General features: G+C 55.2%; 1 protein-coding gene across 1 annotated transcript; it reads left to right on the top strand.

Annotated features, from left to right (window-relative positions):
* The first annotated feature begins 16,140 nt into the window (after positions 1–16,140).
* Positions 16,141–23,182, top strand: PSMF1 (proteasome inhibitor subunit 1). Its single transcript, XM_014890169.2, has 7 exons — positions 16,141–16,351; positions 17,249–17,401; positions 17,938–18,020; positions 18,601–18,777; positions 19,961–20,014; positions 21,848–22,006; positions 22,120–23,182. The coding sequence occupies exons 1-7, from the start codon at positions 16,223–16,225 to the stop codon at positions 22,169–22,171; spliced, it is 807 nt and encodes a 268-aa protein (XP_014745655.2). The 5' UTR covers positions 16,141–16,222; the 3' UTR covers positions 22,172–23,182.
* The last annotated feature ends 22 nt before the right edge of the window (positions 23,183–23,204 follow it).

Raw genomic sequence — 23,204 nt, 5'->3', positions numbered from 1 at the left:
CCTGCGATTTTGGGGGGGTGGAGCCAGGAGGGTGACGCTGCCTGCGCCGGCCCCCCCAGCTCAGCTCCCCCTGCTCAGCCCCCTGCTCCTGGTCCTCGCAGGGCTGGGGGGGCCAGCGGCAGCCCCCGGGCAGGGCTGAGCCCCCCGGGCAGGGCTGAGCCCCCACGGGCAGGGCTGAGTCTCCCGGTCGCCGGGAGCCGTGGTGGGTCTCCGGCAGCTCCGGCGGCGGCTGTGGGTCTGCCCCGGCTGTCCCCAGGGTTGCAGCTGACTCTGATTTTCCGAGCGCTTCTTAACTCACCTCCTTCCGAGCTGCGGGAACGAAGCTGAGCCGAGCCGAGCTGTGCCAAGCTGTTCCAAGCCAAGACGAGCTCACGGAGCTGTTCCTGGCTCCCATGCGGCTGTCCACACCCCTTGTTCCATGCTGTGCCCCCCAAAACCCACCCTAAGGTCTGTGTTTTAAGTGGGATGCAGGACAGGACGGAGACACCTCACTCGTAGGTACCTGAGGTGACCTCAAGGCGTAGGTCCCCATCCTGGGAGCCCCATGTGCCCATCCCGTCGTGCCAGGAGCCGTACCCTGGGACAGCCTGGTAACCTCCCAACCAGGGCTCCAAGGCCACTGGCCACCAGTGACAGCCCCAGTTACAGCGCATTCACTCCTGTCATTACCACGTGCAAACCAGCACATGGTGCCACTCTCCTCCCCCCAGAGGGGGCACAGAGAAACTTTCTGGGCACACAGGACCCCCCTGAGCACCCCCGGGCAGATCATCGTCCACCTGCTCATCCCACGTGCCAACGTGCTGCAGGGCTGCTTTCCACCCGGGATGCTCTGGGTCTGGATTGTCTGCGGGGTGAATGGGCAGGGAGTCACTCAGAACCAGCAAACTCATTGCACCAGAGTAGAGCACCCACGGGGCTTCAGTGGATGAATTCAGTGTCCTAGGGTGTCCAACCATGCCCAGGGAGAGTACATTGGGGTTAATCTTCTCCCTATCCATCGAATTTCTCCCTCCTGTTTCCCTTCTCTCCCCCAGCCCCCTCTGAGCCTCTCTCCCCACCACTCCCATCCGGCACTGCTGCATTTCATTCCTGAAGGGTTAATGATCAGACAACAAAGGAGCCATTTCAGACCCCTTTGGCCTCACTATAGGAAACCAGGAGTAATAATGGTTGGGATCACTTTAGGTTTTTTTTCTAATTATGAAATAAATTGAAAAATTACACATAAAATGCATAAATTGCAGCATCTGGCTCGGCCGAAATTTCCATAAACAACCAAACCTGCAGCATGGCATCACCATCAGGAGTTTGCAAGGGCTGGGGGGCCCATGTGGACATGGGGATGCTGCTGCCATCCCAGCACAGAAAAACAGCGATACTGCAATGGCACTGGGGGTGTCCGAGCGTCTCCAAATCCTGGAGGATTTGCAGGCAGCTGCGTTGGTGTGGATGGCCGTGACCGGGATGAGATGCGGGTGCCGCAGGGCAAGGAGCATCCACAAGCCCAGTTGCGTGCCAGCCCAGCTGCCCTGGAGCCGACAGGGAATTTCCTTGTCCAGACCTGGAAGGCAAACACTGGGCAAGGGCCAGGGAAGCACCTCATTCCTGGTCACGCTCTCTGGCTGCTGGCATGGGTGAGCGGATGTTGGCGCAAGCCTTGCCAGAGTGACCCGTCACAGGAGGACGCACTAATTAGACAGCTCTCGTTAGTGCTGCATCCTGGGGGCACCACGTGGCCGTTGTTCAGCCCATCCCCAGCTGTTTGGGATCGCGGGGATCTGCCAAGGGCGGCATAGCCGCTGTCCCCATGCCCCTGCTGCTGTGTGCCAGATATCCCTGAGCGACCAGAGAAATCCACACGTTTCCCTTAATTTGTCTATTTATGATAAATCCAACTGTTGGTGGGAGGAGAGGTGGTGACTGCTGCTTAACTGAGCACTTGGCAGCCCTCTGTTGTGCTGGTTTGGGGGGCTGTGGGGACGGGGAAGCCCAGCTGATGATGCCAGGGCAGCACCTGCGGTGACTCAGGGATGATGTCGGGGAGAAAGAAGCGAGGTTGAGCCGCGGGTGCCGCTGGCAGCTCCTGGCTCCTCATGCAGCCCCGCTCCACGCCAGCACAGACGGAATGAAATGTTCCTCCTCCGTCTTCCAAAGCAGAAGGGAGAAAGTGTCCAGAAAGATAATTTGGAAAGTTTGTTTGACACTTGAGCACACTTTCATCTTCGGAAAAATCTTGGTGACCTTCCAAAGCTGCACCGCCTGCTTCCCGGCACGGAAGCCGCCCCAGGGCACACGCCCGTGGCACCAGCCCAGTGGCTGTTTTCGGGATGCTCAGGGCTCTGGAGGGGACAGTGCGGTCCCGCCGGGCCCACAGGTCAGCAGGGATGCAGTCACAGAGGTGGGGGCACAGGGATTCAGGCACAGGGATGAAGGTGCAGGGATGCTCCTAGCAAAGGTAGTAAAATGAAAATTAAATGTCTGGAGCTGGCTAGTAGCAGGAGACAGGAAGGGGCAGGGGGATGGAGGGAGCCCCTGGATGAGGGCGGGGTTTTCTCCACAGGTGCCATAAGCTCCCAGCAGCCGTGAGGGCTGAGAGGGATCTTCCCCTGTGCATCCCAGGCGATGAATGTGGGTTTGATCAGGGAAGGGTTTGAGCGGATGGTAGTGGATAAGGAAGAAAAATACTTGGCATTCCTCTCCCATCATAACAAGCCCAGATGCTTGGACGGTGGCAGCCCACTTCCCACAGGAATGGAAAGTCACAGCTGCTCTCGCGCCAGTTCGGCAGAAGTCCTTTCCCTGCTCTTATGAAATGCCAGCTCCGACTCACGCCGCAGCGCAGCCCTCACTGGCATCCTCCATCACCCCGGTCCCTGGCGGTGGCACTGCCCGTGACCCCGCTCCAGGAGAGGCAGAGCTCTGAGCAGGGAAATGTGCTGGGAAAGGCCAAGTAACAGATTTACTGCTGGTGTGGCTGGTGCTCCCCTCATGCCAACATGTTGGGAATGCCTCGACTAGTACAGCCCTGCAAGGGACGAGTGCTCTGGGGAGGCTGATACTGTGGGAAGCACTAATGGGAAGCAGCTCCTGTCTGGTCAGAGCTGGTGGGAGCAACTCCAGCCTCCTGGCAGCCTAATTCACCCCCTCCCATACCAGCATAGAGCCATGAAGTCCCTCAGCGCTGGGGTCAGCTCTCCCAGATAAAAAGGAAGGTGTGAAGGTGGCTGATTTTAGTGCTGACATTGCCAAGTGCAGCCCGCAGCACACTTATGACACATTTGCTCTCCCCTCCTCCTCCTCTTCCTTCTTTTTCCTTCTCCTTTTCCTTCTTCTCCTCCTCCTCATGCCACACTCTAGGCATTCCTGGGCTTGTGCCACCCACCATTCCTGCTGATCTCAGGGGATATGGCATCCCAAGAGGCTTAAGACTTGCCATAAATCAAATCCTTCATCCCAGAGCGAGCTCTGGAGCTCCATCTCTCTTCTTGGCTCCTCTGGCTTGCTCCAGTCCTGGACGCCAGCGTGGCTGCACAGCCTTCAAGTGCTCCAGCTGCCAAAACAGGAGCAAAGCCCAAAGAGGGACATCAAGTGGCACTGAAGGCCGAGGGGCAGCAAGAATAGGACAAGGAACCGAGAGGAAAGGGAAGATGAGCAGCAAGATGGGAGGGAAGGCTTGGTGTCGAAACTGAATTCCTGGTACATGTCAGCAGAGCAGATTCTCAGTGTTTATTTTATCTCTTTAGTTGAGCCCCTTTGAGGCAGAATATATTAAATGGCCTGACTTTATATAATGGAAATAATTGAAACAATACTCCCGCTTCCAGCAGCAACGTGCTGTGATTTCAGCCAAGAGTGGCCAGCCTCCTCGAGGTGGTGGGGACAGCCGCCGCCGCCGCCGGCGCTTGTTCACTGGTTATTGTTGACACATGTCAGCGTCGCTTTCCAATTTCCGTCCAGCTGTCAGAGCGGGGAGAACACCCGGCAGCTGGCTCGGGTGGGCTCAGCACCGGCCAGCACCGATGGGCGCCGGGAGGGACAGTGTCCCCACATCGGGCTCCTCTGCTCTGCTGGTTATGGCTGAGCTGGGATTCCCCAAAGGGAGGTGGTGTTGGGGCAGTGCTCTCAGGTGGCCAGATGAGGACTGTGGAATGTGGAGAAGCTTGGGAAGATGGAGGATGTGCTTGCTGCATGAACTGTTGAACTGTTGAACTGGGACCTTGGTATTCACTGGAGAAGGTGAAAGGAGGAGATGAATATGAAGGCTGGGAGTTGTTGAAGGTTTTATCCAACTCTTCCCCAGCAGTGGGGTGGCATTGGGGCAGGGAAAGGCCCCCAGGCCCAGCATCCCTGTGGGAAAGCACTTGCACCATGCAACATCCTTGAAGCCAACATCAATCTCCATCTCACATGAGCCACTGAAACATTGTCACTGAAAATCTGTCATCGCTCCTTGAGTGGAGCTGAATAGATGAAATGAGCAAACACGGTGGTGAAGAGTCACCAATATTGAGCCAGGCCATAAACCAATTCCCATTTGTGGGCACTGCAGGGCTCCTGGGAAGAGCTGGCAGGAGGTGATAGTAAGAGGAACAACAGGGAAGGTCTTTGAGGAACTGAGACATGGTGTGAAAAGTCTCTAGAATCTCTTCCCGCCATTGCAGCCATTCTCCCTGGCTGTGCACTGTGGGGACTCAGGGAAGGTTTCTCCAAGGAAAGGCAGGAGATAGGACTCACAGTGTGGGACAGGGAGCCTGGGGTTTGGGGCAGCTGGACTGCAGATTTCTCTGCTGTAGGGAGCTGGAATTCCCCAGATGAGTCAGGTGCTGCTACTGTGCCCTACGGGACCCCTCAGCCTGGGCACAGCCTGCTCTCCCAGCAAAGCCAAAGCATCAGTGATCATGGAGCACCCTCCTCTGTGCCAGATGTGACTATCTGCCTTCCCTGCAATGAAAATCATGTGTTTGTAACTGGAAGGGAGTGAGGCAGTGGTATTTTAGTATCTGGCCCTCTTCTATTCTCCTAAGAACCATATATGCCAAATTCCAATAGATTTTTTTTTTTTTTTAATATTTGGACTATTTAAGGAAACTATTGAGAAAGACAGATGGAAGCATCAGTCAGATGGATGTTCCTGGCTCCACGTGAGACAGCACTCAGAAGTCCCATTCTTTTTCAAATAATTTTAATGTGACTTCATGGTTCCCTCTTGCACATCATTCCCCAGGAGGGTAAATCCTCTGACTCTGGTGGATGACTCTCACCAGTTGGAATTCAGCAGAAGACAAAGGCTTTGAGCAGGCTGCTGGTTGGGGATGGGGAAATTCCCCACCGCAGCCACAGAGCCCAGGGAGGGCTGTGGAAGCAGCTTCTGCAGTCGTGGCTCCTGTGCCCATGGCCAGCCCTGCCCATGCCCTGGTGCAGCTGCAGCTCTCAGTGCATGTGCTCCCACTCAGGGGATGTGATGAGAGGCTGAGGTGACCCTGGGTAATGGAAGGCAAGCGGGGTGCCCATTTGTGTGCCCTCAGGGATGGAAAACATGGGATGTGTGGCTGCACCTGAACCTCAGCTTGTGCCAGGGCTGAGAGCCTGATGTTGGTGTCGGCACTACTCAGCTGGAACTTGGCCACCAAAGGCTGTGATGGTGTCTCTGTCTCAAAGTTTACTTTTAAGCCATTTTGCTGATAATCAAACCCCAGTGTCTCAGCTCTGGGAACTGCATGGGTCCTCTGGTTGCAGCTGAACTTGGACTTCTGCAGCATCCCAACCCTCATGGACCCCTCTTGGCAGCAGGATGTGATCATTCCGTGACAAAAGCCAGCGGCTCCTCAGCTCCTGCCTGCCCTGGCCAAAGCTGCAGGGATGTGCTCATGCTTTGGACACCAAGCCAGGAGGAAGCAGCATGTCTAGGAGCTTGTCCTTTGATGGACCCTGCTGTGCTGGCACAGAGTTGGGAAACACCCGATTTAAGTTCATGGTCCACAGGAACTGGAATTTGTGTCTCCTACAGGGACATGGATCCCTCCTCACCCTCCCAGCCTCAGGACCCATCCTCAGTCCCACTGATATCCCAACTCTTGGCTCTGTCCCTGTGTCTCTAGGGCACTGCCTCCCATCCCTCTCCTCCAGAACAATCCAGCAATGTGGCACAGCAGGGCCAGCCTGGACTATGGTCACCAGCCCTGCCGTGGCTGCCAGCACCCCAGGGCCGGCGGCCGTGTGCCACGGTGACTTATAAAGGCTTTTTTTCAGAATTAATAACAGGAGGAACACAAACTTCAATATTTCTGAAGTGAAAATGGAGTGATAATTGTATTTAGCCGACATTCAGGAAAATTATTACCACCTGGCAGCCCCATTTGTGGCTGACGTCAAAGAGCACCATAAACCACCATTAGTTTGGAGAACACCAGGGGAAAAAAAAGGAAAAAAGAAGAAATTGTGACCATTGTATTAAAAAATCTAGGATCAGGAGTATACGGGGATGCTGGACAGAGCAGGTCCCCAGGGCCTGTTTGCCATCAGGAGTTTGACTAACACTCAGGAGTGCCAGCAGATATGGTCCTCAGAGGTTGAAGGAAAAGACGTGGAGAAAAATGTTCCCCTCTCCTTTTTATTTTTTCAGTCTTTTATATCCTGTTTATGCCACTAACAAATTCAATTTTCAGGAGCTGGAATTAAGACAAAGCCTGAGCTGTTTAAAATGGGTTGTGGGCAGCTCCCGCTCGAAGCACACAGAGGAAGGTTCATCACCCCAAAAAAGCAAATTGTGGGAGTGGGGAGAAAAGGGGGTTGGGTTGGGACGGTGGAGCTGAAGCAGTGATGGAAAATATGCCAGTTGGGTGCCCTGAGCCTCATGCCCATTTCTGAGCATCTGTGCTACTGGGGTTGGAGGAGGGATACAAGGGCATGGTCTCCAACTGGTCCCAAGTGCCATGGCCGGGCACAAAGCCGTGGCAGCAGGCGCTGGCTCATGGAAAGAATTCTTCACTTGGGAATTCGAGCAAAAAAGATTAAATGAAGTAAAAAATGCACGCCGCACTATGAAAGCAGAAAAAGAACATTTCCAAATATCCGCAGCCTCCTCCGCATCCCGCACGCACTCCAGGCGCTCTCAGCTGCCACCTCTCCTTCCCACGGCTTTTTAGGGGGCTCATGGCTCCCCACCACAGGGGAGAGCTCTGTCTCAGCTCTGAGGCAACCACAACATGGGGAGACATCACTACCCGGTACCCTCATCTCTTTCCAGCCGTCCCTGGCTGTCTGGGAGGCTTCCAGCAGAACCAACCCAGCCATTCATTGCAGTAGGGAAGTTCCAGGACCTTCCTGCAGGCAGAAGGTCCCTTCTGCTGAGGTCCCAGCCCTGGCTTTGGGGTGCTCTGGGCTGAAAAGGGTGATTCCAGTCCCAAGGGAACTGATGCTGCTCAGAGTTCCCCTGGAGACAGGGAATAAACCTTCATCAGATCTTTGCAGAAGAGATATTCCTGTGCTGGGCCATGCCCAGGAACAGGGGTCCCACGAGGATCACAGTGGTGCTTCCCATGGATGGGGATTTCCAGGGTCCTGGCATAGCAGTGCTTTCCCACTGTGGGTCTGGAGCAGAGCTGCTTCCAGACATCAGCATTGAGGAAAAACCCCATCATACTGTGATGAAAGAGCAATGTGTGGCATGGCCTCCCCAGGTACAAAATGCCTCCTCCCTAAGGAAACGGGGATAATTAAAGGCTACTGATGTTTTGAGCTGTTTAACAATGCTGGTTTGTTCATTTCAGCCCTCCTGGAAGACCACACAACAGTTCCTGTGCTCCCATACTCTCCCAGCCAGCCCGACAGAAGTAGGGCCAGCACTGGTTCCATCAGCCAAACCAGTTCTGGCTCCAGTGGTCCCAGTTCCAGGGGAGCCATGGGGACGTCTGTTTATCCCCACATGGGGATGAGCCCCAGCTCTGCTCACAATGGCAGAGCTGGGAATACCTGGGTTTGTAGCAGGTTTGGAATGTCCCCATCCTTGGCCATCCCAATGGCATCTCACTGAGCCTCAACCAAACAACTGGAGATCACCAAGACCACAAACAAACAGCATTTGATTAGATTTTTTTTAAAACTTTTTTTTCCTTGAGAAAACAAAGACAAGAAGAGAATTCGTATTTCCTGTTCATGTGAAAGGAATTTGCCAGCATGTGGCGGGGAAAGCAATGCTGGTGGCCTGGAGAAGCCACCACCTCATGACTCTAGGGGCAAAGAGAAGCCAGAAGGTGGCTGGCAGGGAGGCTCCACACCCAGACACCTTCACAGGGCTACAGGCTGGAGCAGGGAGCCCTTGACAAGGCTGCAGCTCCCTAAACCTGGGTGCTGGGAAGAGGCAGGATGGCGTGGCCAGGCCAGGCTCAAGCCCCAGTGCTGCCAGGGTCTGAATGTCTCAGCAAAGCGGCAGAGGCTCCCAGCCAAGGCTTCAGGAAGGAATTTCAGAAAGTTCTTGGTGTGGCCTCTCTTTTCCTAGAACAGATCATAAGCTGGGATCTGCTCAGCAATCCTCCTCCATCGTTTTGCCAAGTTCTCTGGAGGGGTCAGAGGAGCAGAGTGAGGCTGATCTGAGAAGGCCTTGGCACCCTGGGGTTAGGGAGAGGGTCTGCATGGGTAGAGGGATGTGATGGGAAGAGGGACCATCAGCTTGAGACTTGCATCCCTGCATCCCCACAACCCTGAATCTCTGCATCCCTTCATCTCTGGGTCCCTGCATGTCTGCCTCCCCCTAATCCCCACATTCCTACATCCATACATCCCTCCCTGAATCCCTGCAGGGCTCTCCCACAGCCCTGGAAGGCTGTTCTGTTCTCTGCTTATTCAAACATCCTGCTGTTCTTCCCAGATGCTCGGTGCTGCTGGTTGTCTGGCACATCCTACTGCACTGGACATCTCTGCAGCCCTGGCATCTTGCTCTTGATCGAAATTACGCATGCACGGAATTCTTCCATTTCCATGTTAATAATGGATAAATCCTGTTGCATAATTATTTTCCACATCATCTCCCTTCCCTGGTGCTGAGAGGCACCAACCACCCTACAGATCCCTGCATAGCTGTGGTAAGGGTTGGGCACCCTGGCACTGCAAAGGGAAGTCCTTGTCCCTAGTCCCTTGAGGCTGGAGATGCTGCTGGATTTGAGTTTCCCAGTCCCTGAACATGTTCAAGGCCAGGTAGAATGGTCTGGTGGAAGGTGTTCCTGCCCGTGGCAAGAGAGTTGGAACTGGATGATTCTGTCATTTCCAAAGCCTCCAGCCCCCTCCTCAGTGCTGCTGAGGCCCCAGGAGCCCTCTCAAAACCCTGGGGGGCCTCAGCCAGACCTTCACCAGACACTGACACAGTCCCTGCACCCTCCTTGGGCAGGCTGAAAAGGGGAAACGATGTTGGGGAGAGGCAGGATGCAGCATGTCAGGGGTCCTGTGCCAGGCAGGGACACGGACCAAGGTGCAAAAGCCCCAGGGGAACTGGCAGCAGGATGCAGTACTATCCCCATCCCTGGAATGGGCCCTCCTGCTGGTTCTGGGGACAAAGGCGGCTGTGGGCAAAGGGAGCAGTGCTGTCAGTGCATGGCCAGTTCCCAATTTGCACCAGCCTGGAACAATGACAATGACAATGGTAGAAATAAAGAGATGAAAAATGTGTCTGTGATTTGAAGAAGCTGGAAACACCCAGCATAGGGGACAGAGGGCGGGAGGGTGGCTCCCCACTGGCCATCATCCCGGCAGCGAAAGGGGTCCCTAATGCCTCCAAGCTGTGGAGCCCTTCATCCGGGGGGGATTGAGGGGGGCAGCCTGGCTTTCCACAGTCACAGCTTGGGAATAATTCAAAGATTTTCTTGTCGGGAATTTCTTGCCCAGAGTGGCCGTGGGCTCTTATGTCTGCACTGAATGACTGCAAGGGGTTGGAAAGGCAGGCAGGGGCTCAGTGGAGCTCCATAGCCTTGTGCAAAGCATCCGTGCCCTGCTCCCATATGGAGAGCAAAGGAAAGGGAAAGGCTGAGTGGTGGGAAAAACCACAATCATCCAGGCCTCAGCAAATGGCAGGTCCCACTCTGGCACCCGTTTTGAGGCAGTGGCCACATCTCTCCCAGCCTGGTTTTCCACGCAAGATGAGTGGGAGCAGGAGGGGGCATCAGTGACAGACCATTCCTGGCTCCTGCCATGACAGAGGTGGCAGTGGCTGGTCCCAGCGCCAACCCACAGCTCATCCCCTTCTTGGGCTCTTCTCCTTTCCTCCCTGGAATTTTGCCCTCCTGTTCTTTTTTTTTTTATATATATAAAATTTTTCATAGCCTTTTAAACACTGTAAAAAATTTAATACAAAGGAAATTAAAAAACCCAGAGGAACTATTCTCAAAATAATTTCACAATCCGCACATATCCCTCAGCAAATTGAATTTGTAGGAAATAAAGAACAAAATATGACAATAAAGGGCTTCTAAACAAATCCTAATGTGTCACATATGGAAGTGCAAATGCCAGCCTGTGTGCCGGCACTTGGCAGAGGTGGGTGGCATGTGGGTCGGGGGGCACAGCTCCACCACCCCCCAACACTGCTGGGAGTCCTTGCACTCCTGGAGGCAGCTTGAAGGAGCCAGAGGGGTTTTGCTGCCCCAAACTTCACTCCATGAACCCTGGCTGAGCATGTCTTTCTTGTGTCCCAGCATCTCCAGCTCTGGTGGCAATGTTGACAGCATGTCCTGCTTCATCAGCCTGGATCCTGACCAGTTTGTGGCAGTTAATGGGGAAAACTTCAAAGGATCTGAATCAGCCCTGCCAGGGTCCCACATGGTGAGCTGGGAACCTCCTGCCTCACAGGAATGCCCACGGCATGGCTTCCCCATGGCCACTCAGCATCCCAGGGGTTTGGTGGTGGTGGACACGGGTGCTTACTGTACCCCCATCCTCACACACCCATCCCACACACACACCCAACACCATGCACCCCACAAAAGCATATCTTTCCCAGATGTTCCTTGTCCAGCTGTGGCCCTGCTTCTCCCCCTTGTTTTTTTCCTCTTCTATTAATAAATCTGGCACCTGAAGAGGAATTTTCCCTGTAAACACCCAGCCTCACACTTTAGTCACTTTTGTTCTGTGTTTTAATTAACGAACTGGAAAAAATGTTAATTGTTACCCACCATGGGCACGTGCGTCCTGCAGGCTGCCAGAGACATATCCTCCCTGCTCTGTCCCATGCTGTGGTCACAGGGCACAGTCACCCTGACCCTTTGCCAGAGGGAAAACAGGGGATATCTGGAGGGTTGTACCCAAATTTTTGTTCCACTTCTGCACGCACACACGGCAGTGCTCCAGGGGGATCCAGGTGCTCTCTCTTGCCCCGATGCCCCATCTCAGATGGTCAACGCTGCTGGTTTACCATGGTGCAGCCCAGCCAACCACAACTGGACCCCTTGTACCCTCCCACCATCCCCAGCTCCACCGGGCAGTATGTTGGACCAGTTTGATCAAGGAATATTCCCCACCAGCCGGGAAGCCAATATTCCCCGAGAACATTGCCTCATCCCAGCCGTGCGTGCCTGGGATGGGGAGAAACGCTGGGGAGCTGCAAAAGACATCCAAAAATTAATGTACTGTCTGCAGCAGCGCTGGGGCTGCAGCCCGAGGGAAGCGCCCGCCGTGTGGCACGGAAGGAACTGCAAAGAAAAGGGTCTTGTGAGGATAACGGGAGCTGCGCGGCAGGAGCAGGCTTTGCTCTGCAGGCTTCCCGCAGCTCCAGGATAAGCTTGGGATGGGACTGGCTCTTTCCCCATATACAGTGCCATCTCCTGCTCGCCCCTGCAGAGGGAAGGTGCTGCCGGCCCTGGAATGCTCCAGTGGTGTCCCCGTATCCATGAATCCCCACCTTTGGTGCTCTCTGCAGCCGCCGTGACCTCGGACATCTCCTCTCCGTACTCGGAGCAGGGAGCAGCGCTGCATCCTGGCTTTGCTGCCGGGGCTCGGGCAGTGAGCAGAGGCCAAGCCCGTGTGGGCAGTGCAGACAGGCAGCCCGTGGGCAGGGCGCTGCCCGTCTGGGGCTGGGACACCCCGGCAGCCAGCTTGGGACACCCCGGCAGCCAGCTGCTCCTGCTTTGATGTGGAGTCCCTCAGGCTCCGCACAATGCAGACTGGGGCGGGATGAAGCAAGGGTGATTGATTGTCTTGTTTTGTTCCTCCAAGGCTGTCCTGGATCGCTCGGATTCACAGCTGAGATCCCCCAAGAGCAGGGCTTGGTAGCGTCCAGGCTGCAGGGATAGGGCTGGTGGGGTGCAGGCTCTGGCTGGAGGCAGTGGGCTGGTGGTCTGAACCCTCTGTGCCTCAGTGTCCCCATCACCATTGCTCTCTTGGAAGCTCTTGGTATCTCTGGATGAAATACATCCCCTGAAACCGTCCTCCATTACTCTCAGGTGTGCTGGGCATCCCTGGAATTCAGGTCGACAACGGGAATATAGAAGCCCTACCAAGGGTAAAGCTCATTAGGACTTGAGCATGTTGACCTTCGAAAAATGGAGTTTAGCTCCATCCAGTTGATGAGTCATGACTGTTTGTGCGATGCACTCCCTGCAAGCAAGGTTTCCACCGCAGAACTAACAGGCTTTTCTGGGAAGCACTGGGGTTCTGGGTTTCCTAATTATTTTCAAACCCTACTGGCAGCCTTTCTCCGACAGGGATCACGCCTGCTCGAAGCGCAGCACTCAGGCGTGTTTGGAGTCCTGAAGCACTAATTGACTTTAGCTCGGCCTCGCTGCTGAGCGCCGGCTCTCGCAGCCCCAGTCCCTCCTCCTGCCTGAGCCTGCCTGCATGTGGTTTGCATTTCTTCCCCGGAGAAAAAAAACTCCTTTCTCCTGCCTCAGTGTCATCTTTCCCTGGAATTGAATTTAGGGGAAATGAAGGGGAGGCCAAATTTTCATGGGGTGACTACCTCCCCTCTCAAGGCAATGATGGCAGTGAGGGGAAAAGCCCATTCCAGGAACTCCTGCCATGGTCCAGGTCCCTGGTGATTTCAGTCACAATCAGGTGGCTCCTTCTGAGCCAGTAAGCCCTGAGGCACTGAGCAGATTGTGGAGGAGCTACTCCAGCGCTGCTGGCTCTCCCTGCTATGCAGCAGGGGATCCCATCTTTCCCTCCCACTGTGTTCTAGGAAACTACTGCCTGCATGGAGCAGGACAGGGATTCTGGTAGAAAACATGGCAGTGCCATCCATCACCCCGCCCTGCTCACCATGGGTGATGCATGGGGGGCTTTCCCATCCATGGGAGAGGAGCAGCAGCAAACTGACCCTTAGGGAACCAGCAGCCTGCAACACCTGAACATCAGCCAGGGATTATCCACGGCCCCTCTCTGCCTTCTCCTGTGAGACTCTGGGTCATACCCAGCATGCACAGCACAGCACAGGGGTGAGCCAGCTGCCCTGGCCGTGCTGGCTGCCATTCCCAGCACAGAGGGCTCATGGGCTGCCAGCGGGGCGGGCGGTTGGGAAATCTGTTTCCTCTTCTGCTCGTTACGACACCACAGTGGGCGCATGCAATGGGAGCAGTGAGGCAGTGGGAAAGTATGAAGGTCAGGGGAGACTGTGGTTTGTGTGACGGAGGTGACCCCGGCTGATGTAGCCTTTTACCTGCTCCAAGCACCGCCATCCGGCTGGGATAGCTCCAGCTACTGCCTCCCCTGGGACACCACCTGTATCCACGCTCTGTCAGGGAGCAGATCTCTGCAGATCATGTTCCTGGGTAAAAGAGGGAGGAAAATGGCCAAGGGCAGCTTCCCTGGTGGAAGAGCTGGGCGTGAATCGTCACGAACACGTGCAAGGCATCAGGGCACGGGCTGCTCTGAGGGCTTCCCTCAGCTCTCACAACATCACTCCTGCTCCCAGCTAGACTCCAGCAGTCACAAAAAGGACATGGCTGCTCTGGTGAGGACAGCAGCGTGCCGGGCAGCCGCCCTGACGAGCTCGCCTTGCAGCACAACTGCGCCAGCTCTGTAATCCTCATCACCTCGTTAGTGACTTGGCTGATTCCAGCCAGGGCCGGGCTCTCCGTACCTCCCACACAGTTCGCAGGCCCCTAACTCACATTAGGGGGCTGCTTTCATGTGGCCGGTGGTTTTCATCATCAATGAGCCACGGAGTGAGTAAAGCACGGGAGCATAGGAAGGAGACAATGGGGAGTCAGGCAATGTGAGCCAGCATGGCACTGTGGGTGCTGGAATAATGGCTTTGATGTAGTGGCAGCCAGCCCTGGGGCCATGGGCTCAGGTATGGCAGGGGCCTGGCTCCCAGGAGGGTCTCATGGTGAGGACTTTCCTCCCTGCTTTCCTCCCTGCTGTGCCCATGGAGGGGCTGATCAGGCCAAGAGGGACTTGGCACCAAAAGTCACTTCTCAAGAGTGGGCCGGGGCAGCTGACACAAGACAGTGTGGGAAAATAAAGGATGAACATGGAGGTGAGGCCACAGGAGGACAAGCTGAGGGCTGGATGGGAGCATGTAGTGAGGGGCGAGAGGGTGGGGAGTGGATGGTGAGTGAAAAGGGATGGCAAAAATAGAAACAGAAAGCTTGGCAAGCACTCAGCAGAGCTTCAGTGTAATCCTGCTGAGATACCAACAGCTCCTGAGGCCACCAATCCCAAATACCCTGTGCTCCTACACCTGTAGGAATCTGTGCAGCAGCTCTGCAGGAACATAGGGGTGTCTAATAGCAGCAGTGGGATACAGGATTCCAGATCAGGTTTCTGGACAGAGACTGAAGATTTCAAATTCTGCCTCAGAAGTGGGCATTCAAATGGAGCCATTGGTAGGCTCCTGGCCCACCCAGGGCTAGGCTGTGCTGGGAAAGTGAAATGTGGATGCTGTTAAAGCCTGAAACCACGGCTGCTGCCCGGGAGTGAGCCGAGCCATGGGGTGGAAATGCTGCTGCTGCTCTGAATCACATCTCAGCAATGGAGAATCTCCGGCTGAGGCATTTCCTGCTGTTCCCAACTCATCCCCATCCGATGCCTCTCTCATGGAACTCCTGTGCTAAAATCCCGGCCCTGTGGAAAATCCACAGCAGCTTTCCTGATGAGTCCAGCCGTCTTTCCTGAATAAAGGAGTGGCAGAGTGTGGCAGGAGATGTGGTGTCTTCTGGTGGTGATTCCCATGGGACCTGCCAGGCTGTGGTCGGTTGTTCAGCCCCAGTGACTTCTTGAGAGGGAAATGGAAAGAGCGAGCAGTGCGAGTTAATTAATTGACACGTAATGAAGTCAAGATGAGCATCCCCCAAGGAGCTGAAGCTCAGATTAGGAAAGCAGCAGATGATGGTGTTCCCTGGCTTTGTCCCGAGCCCCAGCCTCCTGCCAGCCACACTGAGGATACTGGCTCTGGCCCAGGGGCAAGGAAAAAAAGGCCCTGAATGCCTTTCAATGGCAACTTCAATAGAATTTAGGTGTTAGAAGCACTGTGACCCAGACAAGGGAGTTATGGAACAGATTAAATAAACCCATCAGTGGCTGTTTGGTGCTTTGGTCCCTTTGGTTTCAGCACGAAGGCTTGCTATGGCAGCACAATCAGACCCTGCACGACTTAAATGTTTTTCTGATAACAAGAGCGAGCCAGGAGCAGGGAAGGAGGCTCAGAGTGACTAACCTGGAGGTTGATGGATGGCGCTGGGCAGACACCTTTCACAGGATCATTAAATCCTTTAGGTTGGAAAAGCCCACTTAGATCATTGAGTCCAACTCTTGCCCCAGCACAACCAAGCCTACCACTAACTCTTCTGGTGAGGAAATTTTCCCTAATATCCAAAGTAAACCTCCCCTGGCACAACTTGAGGCCGTTTCCTCTTGTCCTGTCCGTGTTCCCTGGGAGCAGAGCCCGACCCCCACCTGGCTGCACCCTCCTGTCAGGGAGTTGTAGAGAGAGAGAAGGTCCGCCCTGAGCCTCCTTTTCTCCACTCTGAGTCCCCCCGGCTCCCCATCTGCTCCTGCTGCTCCAGCCCTTTCCCCAGCTCCATTCCTTTCTCTGGACACGCTTCAGCCCCTCAATGTCTTTCTTGTCCTGGGGGGCCCGAAACCGGTCCCAGAACCCGAAGAGCCTCAGCAGTGTCGAGCTCAACAAAACACTCAGTAGCCCAGTGGCCTCAGGAGGCGGCTCGAGCCCAGCGCAGCGGACGGGAGCCCTCTAGTGAGGGGCGGTGCGGCCCCGGCTCCGCCCCGGCCCGGAGCAGCCATGGCCGGTTTGGAGCCGCTGTACGCCTGGGCGAGACTCGCCATCTCCCGTCCGCAGGACGCTCTGGTCTGCGGCATCCACTGGGAGTTGATTCAGCATGGCTACCGCTGCCTGGGTACCGGCGACCAGGTACGGGCCGAGCCGCGCTGCGCCGCCACGGAGGCCTGGGTAGGCCGCGGTGAAGCCTCGGCCTTTCCTAGCGCCGCCCGCCGGCGCCGTGCGGCCGAGCCGGGCGACTGCTGCCGGGGCTGGGGGAACCGGGCGGCGCCGGCGGTGTTGGGGCCACCCGGGTCCGAGAGGTCTCAATAGTGCTGTGGAGGTCGGAGCGGGCGGCTGCGGGGCTGGAGGTGTCCCGGTTTTGGGGGGTCCCGGTGCTGTAGAGGGGTCCCGCTCTTGGCATAATAGCTGGGACGATCCCGGTATTGGGGGTGCCCAGGGTCCTGATGCTGGGGGTGGTCTGTGCCATGTCGCAGGACGGGAGATCCTGATGCTGGTGCGATCAGTATGACTCCGGGAAGAGAGTTAGTATAGTGCTAAGTGGGGCTTGGTGGTGAGGCAGAACTCTGTGATAAAAGGGAGATGTGCAGTCCAGTGCTGAGGAGGAAATGTACTGGGGCAATACCAGAGGGTGGGGCCGTCTAGTTCTGCACCCAGTGCTAAGATGGAGGTCTGGTGAATTGGGATCCTGATGGGTGTTGGGAGAGCACCTGATGTCGTGATGGGGGGTAATGAGGGGTGCAGGGCACTGTGACAGCAGAGGACTCTCCCCAGTACCATAGGAGGGTACAGTGTAGGGCAGGACTTCCCAGAAGCACTGATGTGAGGCTGGGACAGACATGATGACAGCCTTCCCCCATGCCCCAGACAGCTTCTGCTATCAAAACCTGGAAGGCATTGCGGGATCCCCTCCCAGAGACCTCAGTTCCCTCCTGGATCTTCCTGTGCAGCCCAGACAAGACCCCCAGCCCTAGGAGGTCATGCTAGGCTCCTGGGCAGGGTCTCAGCAGCCCATCTGTTCCATTGCAGCCAGGTCCTGATGAAAGGAAGTCAGAACTATTACCTGCTGGCTGGGAAGCCAACAAGGAGGTGTATACACTGCGCTACAAGTCCACAGATGATGCCCAGGAGCTGCTGCTGAAGGCCATCATGGTGGAGGACAGTATGATCCTCAATGTCATGGTGAGCACCCACATGGCCTCTGTGGCTTTGAGGTCCTTTGGCTGAAAAGAACACCAGGGGCAATTTCTTAAATATTGGCTTTTGCTTGTTCTGCCTGCAAGTGGTGTTTGCCCCTGAGGATGGGGCAGACCCAAGGGGTGTTTTTGTGCAGGTGGCGGCCCAGCATGAAACTGGTCAAACCCTGTCTGTGTCAGGGCACTGGGACAGTTGGCCTTGAACACTCCAGCACAGGAGCTGCCCTGCTTCTGTCCCTTTCCCAGCTGAGGACTTTTCTGCAGCCCCCAACAAGCAACTGTTCCAGGTGGCTTTGCTCAGTGTTTCACCCTTTGCAGCCTGAACTGGGGAGAGGGAGCAGGGGAAATCTTGCTGTACACTGGGGTTTGCTCCTGGGGATTCAGGCGCAGTACAGGGATATGGTGGGAAGCAGGTGAGCCTCATTCCTTGTATCCCAAGCCTGTGGCTGTTGTTGTAGCTTCTCTGTCCGTTATTCCCAGCTCTGCCAGTCTGCTCACTTTGCTTTACCTGTGTTTTTCCAGGATCGCAGCTCTCAGAAGGTGGCAGATGTGACCTTGGCAGTGGCTGACTACATCAATCCAGAGCACCTGGACGATTTCCACAAGTAATTTCAGTTTCCTGATATTTTCTGCAGGAGCAAAAGATTGGGGTAGAAATCAGGTTGGGAGGAGCTGGAGGACTTAACTTGCCAGTACAAAACCAGGCCAGCCCTGAAATGCAGCCAGAACTCTGTTCCCTGCCTTCCTCTGTGCTGGCACAAGAGATAGAGAGGACAGTGGGATCATGGGTTGGAGCTCAGGGAAGGGCCACCCTACGTGGGAACAGACCAGGCCAGCACATTTATTTCCAGAGAATTCTGCTGGGTGGACACTGCCCAGGAATGTGACAGCTTCAGCCACGTTCACAGTGTCATGTGCTTTCCTCCAGTGCAATCTGGTTGGGTTGGAGCAGAAGGGAGTAGCTGGGTGGCACCTTGCCCATATGAAATGGGGTAAAGACTTTGGTGTCCATGTCTGCTGTTACCCCTTTCTGACCCCTCTGTGCTGCCAGTGGGCGACATGTTTTGTGCCAGGGACACTTTGGGCTTGTCTGTCTCCTCCCTGTGCCTGTTGCAGCCTGTCCAGCACCCCATGTCCTGGTGCCATGGCCACCCCACCCCACTGCCTTCCCTCTCCTTGCTGTAGGGTGTACAAGAACACCAAGGAGCTGAGGACAAGAATCACTTCAGGCATCATTGTTCCCCTCGGGGTCCCTGCAGGAAAGGCCGGAAAGGAGCCTGAGTTCAAAGAGGACATGCATTGGGATGAGAACCCACTCCGTGTCCCTCCCCGGCAGCCAATGGGCACAAGGGCCCCCTCCAGGTGAGCAAAGAGTGTGTGGCTGCTGAGAACCCCGTGGTAAAGGGGATGTGGTCCTGGCACAGCTCCTCAGACGACACATCAGATGCCCATCTCACCCATGCGTCATGGGGAATGAAAAGGATCCAGACCTTCCCCAGCTGGATCAGCCTGGACACCTGGTTTTGATTTGGTTGCTGGAGAGGGATGGGCTTTTCTGGAACTGTGTTTTAGACTGACAGACCCAGGAGGGAACAGGCAGGATCTGGGGCTGGGAGGTGAGATGTGGGGTGAAGGACAGTGGCCCTACTCCTGCTTCTGAGGGGCCATCGGGGCTGGCAGAGCAAGGACACCAGTGGGAAGGACAGTGCCATTGTGTGGCTGAGCAGCTTTCAGGAGGGACACTAGAGGTGCACCCAGCCAGGGTGGGGTGCGAAACTTCCCCTTCCTGTTCTCCTGACCCCACTTTGCCCTTGGAATCATTGCTTGCAATGTTGGTAGAGGGGACACATGGCACCTGCTCTGCCATCCCTTCCTGGTCCATTCCAGTCATCCCTTGTACATGGCAGGCGGGTTCCCTCCTCTCGCACACACACTGTGGTCCCATTTGGCTGGAAGTCAAGAGACACTGCAGTGGCTCTGCCATCTCTTGGGGACCAGCTGTAGCTTCTGGCTTGTGTGTCACCCCACTGCTGTCTGCTGCCACTCAGAATGGAAGAGACTCCAGGGAGAGGCCTAGGAAGATGAGCTGGAGCTGAGCACTGCTCTGAAAGTATGTTCGTGGCATGAGTTATTGACAAGGAGATGTGCCAGCTGGCTGCAGGCCCAATACCCCACTGTCCCCACTCTCCTAGAAGTGGGGCTGTGCCTCTGGCTGGGACATGCTGGAGAGTCTGGCCTAGCCCAGCACTGCTTAGGGATCCCCTGACATGGAAACTCCTGGTATACATGGACAGCTCCTGCTCCAAGCAGTGGAAACAACAGGGCTCCTTTTATCTCAGCAAGCTGCTGCCACACACGTCAGTGTCCTAATCCAGCAACACCCTGGAGCAGGGAATGCTCCCAGTGGCAGCCCCCTCATGCAGGGTCCCAGAGATCCCAGTGCCCTCCAGGTGCTGCACTGTTTGCCATGGGAGAGCACCCATGGGCACAGCTCCACTCAGCTTCTCTGCTCTTCCTGAACATTTTGCTGTGTCCTGTGTTTCAGGCCTTCCCCCTTGGCTCCCTTTGCTGTTGGTGGAGAAGACCTGGACCCTTTGGGGTGAGTATGGCTCTTAGAGCACACCCTGCTCCGCCTTTGGGGGATGTGGGGTGGTTGGAGACCACTGGAACAGTATCTAGCTAAGTGTCTCTGAATGGGGGCAGTTGCTCAGTGCAAATTGTGAGGGACCAATTGACAGTTGCTAAAGCTCAATATGGTTCTAATATCGTAATAAGATCCCATCTCTTGCATAGATGATAGGTTGCAATCTGTGTCTGTTTAATAATCAGCTTGTATTCATTTAACACACAGTAATTCCTGCAGTAAATCAAAGCTGAATACGTCGTTAAGTGAATGTAAGCCTCTAATTTAAACCGTTACCAGCTGCTGTGTCTCCAGCCCAGCAGTCTGCAGAAGGGGAGGCTGAAAGCCGAGTTCACAGATTCTCAAGTCCTGTTTCAAGCCTCCCGGCTGTCTGAGGCACTTGGAGAAAGGCTGGGCAAAGGCTGGGCTGTCTGGAGACTGAGCTTCACAGATACATCCTCGATATCTGGTTTGGTCAGGCAAAGAGAACCTGTCATCTTCCGCTCCAGTTAAAAGCACACAGTCATTTAATAACCAGCTTGTGGTGTCGTCGTGGAGTGTCCTGCAGCCTAGAGGAGACTTCTATTTGGAACCACTCTCCTGTGGGGATGGCATTTTTTCCCCTCTTGCAAGACTTGTTTCTCCATGGGCTTGGCTAGAAAAAGGACAGCTAAAAATGTCTCTGCTCAGCTGGAAAGAGAGGCCTGGAGCTGGGAGGACTGGAACGAAACCTGATTGCACCAGAAGAGTTTTCATTTTGGGGGGAGTGTGTCCCTGTTTCTCTTGCTGCCTCCAGCCCTTCATCAGAGATTTCTTTGTAAATGACAAAGAAAAGATGGTAAATGGAAGCAGATTTGTGTGCTGACACCTGCCAGTGCTGGGGCTGGAGACCCAGACTCCCAGGAATATGCTCATGGGACCTGGCTGTCTCGGAGCGCTTTGGGCAGCTGTTCTGGCCTAATGGAACTCATTAGCATGGTTGTTAATGACTTGTATGATGGCAGCAGTGTCCGGAGGCTCCAGCCACATTTGCACAAAGCCGACCATGAGGAATGGCACTCACAGCGTGGGGCAGCTCCGAGGAGCCGCCGTGGTCAGCAAATCACTTCCAGGCAGCTCTTTGGAAAGGCTTGTGGGAGCCCAGCTGGCTCTTGCAACACTGTGCAGGGCAGGATGGGAAGCAAGGATGAAACGTGGGTCTGCAGTGAGGGCCAGCAGGTCTGGTGCTTCTTGAGGGAACAACCAGCACCTTTGCTGTGGAGACAGGCTGAGAGAGCTGGGGCTGTTCAGCCTGGAGAAGAGGAGGCTTCAGGGACACCTTACAGCCCCTTACAATGCCCAGAGGGGCACCAAGAGTGCTGGAGGGGGACTTCAGATATGAAGTGACAGGACAAAGGGGAATGGTTTCCCACTGACAGCAGGCCAAATTGGATTGGATATTGGGTAGAAATTCTTACCTGTGAGGATGATGAGACCCCAGACATCTGGTTGTCCAGAGAAGCTGTGGCTGCCCCATCACTGGAAGTGTTCAAGATTGGATGGGGCTTGGGACAGCTTGGTCTAGTGGAAGATGTCGCTGCCTGTGGTAGGGAGTTGGAATGAAATGAATTTTGAGGTCCCTTCCTACTCAAGACAATTCTGGGATACTGTGCAGGGCTCTCTGTCTTTCTGCCATGGGCTGCCTCACTGGCTCATCCTGGGAGCTTCCCACATGCCATGTGTCAGGTTAACCCCTTGTTCCATGCTCAGCATTTCTTTAGTTCTCTCCAGTGCCAGTCTCACCTCATTCTCTGTCTTTTCTCTCTCCAGAGGTCGGAGTGGGGGAATGATTGTGGATCCTCTCCACTCTGGCATCCCGCAGCCTCGCATTGACCCATCGTCAGGCATCCCAGGCCGGCTTCCTCCAGGAGCTGTTCCACCAGGCGCCAGATTTGACCCCTTTGGCCCCTTAGGAATTGGGCGGCCCGGGTAGGTCCTTGGCCATGCTGGTATTCCAGCCTGCCACTGGATCCCAGCTCAACCCTGTTGCTGCAGGCCTGAGCTCTCAATTTTGTTTGACTCTGCTATGAATTTTTTTCCAGGCCGGATCCTGACCACCTTCCTCCTCCAGGCTATGATGACATGTTCATGTGAGGAGTCACCATGTGGCTACAAGTCTTCTGGAGAACAGGGGCACTTTGCCTTTTCACTCCTCATCTGATGGACGTGATCTTTCCAACAGCATTTTCCTTCTATCCGTTTTGGGCCACATTCCCATGTGTCCCACCAGCTATTAAGGCTTCCCTGTTTGCAGAACAGAAGAGGAGGCAGTAGTAGGTCATTTCTTTCTCTGCTCCTCTGAGGGCACCCAGCCGTTTGCACCCAGCAAGGTGGGAGCGTGGGGTGTGGCGCTCTGGGAGCGGCCTGGGTGCTGTGGGATCTCTCCTCTGCTTCTCTGGGGTGCCAGAGCTTGCTGCTGGGGTCCCACAAGTGGTGTGAGGAGGGAGCTGGCTCCTTGCTGCTCCTCTGCAGGAAACCACAGCAACCTCCTGAAGGGGACAGCTGGAGTGGGCTCCCCACAAAGTGGGGTTTCTCTTTTGCTCTGTATCTGAGCAAGGCACTGATTGAAGGGCTGGAAAGCCCAGCCCACAGGGTCTCCATGGGCAGACCCCCAGCAGCAGCTGGGATTATGACTGTGCCTGCTAGCTTTGAAGAGCAGCACCAGAAAAGCCTTTGATGTGCATGAGAAGAGACATAGATTGAATTCCTGGCTCACCTTTCCCCCTCTCTTCCCTGAAGCCACGGTATTTTTCATTCCTGGGGTTTGTCTGTGAAGCTCTGCAGGCAGTGTGGTGAGGGATGCCCACTGGGCACTGCATGGATCTGGAGTAAGAGGGAGGGAGCTTTGCATAAGAGGTTTCTCAAACATGTTTTCCTACTACCAATCTTGTTGTGTGTGGTTCTGCCTGGCTGGCTTGGGGAGAATGGGTGAAATCTGCATGGCTGAGGCTCCTGAGCTCTCTAGAAACCTCCCCTGCCCACAGATTCAGCTGATTTTGGGCCTGCAGGTCATCTCTCCTGTCAGGGCTCACACCGTTTTTCTTCTCATGGTTTGATGTCTTGGAAGAATGTTCATGAGACTGAAATAAAAACCTGAGAACAGTGTTGTGTTGGTGCTTACTACGGT

Source organism: Sturnus vulgaris, chromosome 17 (assembly GCF_052056855.1).
Source record: "Sturnus vulgaris isolate bStuVul1 chromosome 17, bStuVul1.hap1, whole genome shotgun sequence".
NCBI lineage: Eukaryota > Metazoa > Chordata > Aves > Passeriformes > Sturnidae > Sturnus > Sturnus vulgaris.
The sequence above is the reverse complement of the archived record's forward strand: the minus strand, read 5'-3'. Positions and strand labels throughout refer to the sequence as shown.

Bases quoted from the DNA above. Each gene is read 5' to 3' on its own strand.
- PSMF1 (XM_014890169.2), top strand. From the start codon at position 16,223: ATGGCCGGTTTGGAGCCGCTGTACGCCTGGGCGAGACTCGCCATCTCC. The intron at 17,402-17,937 runs GTGAGCACCCAC...GTGTTTTTCCAG, and splicing joins GTATGATCCTCAATGTCATG to GATCGCAGCTCTCAGAAGGT. The intron at 18,021-18,600 runs GTAATTTCAGTT...TCCTTGCTGTAG, and splicing joins CACCTGGACGATTTCCACAA to GGTGTACAAGAACACCAAGG.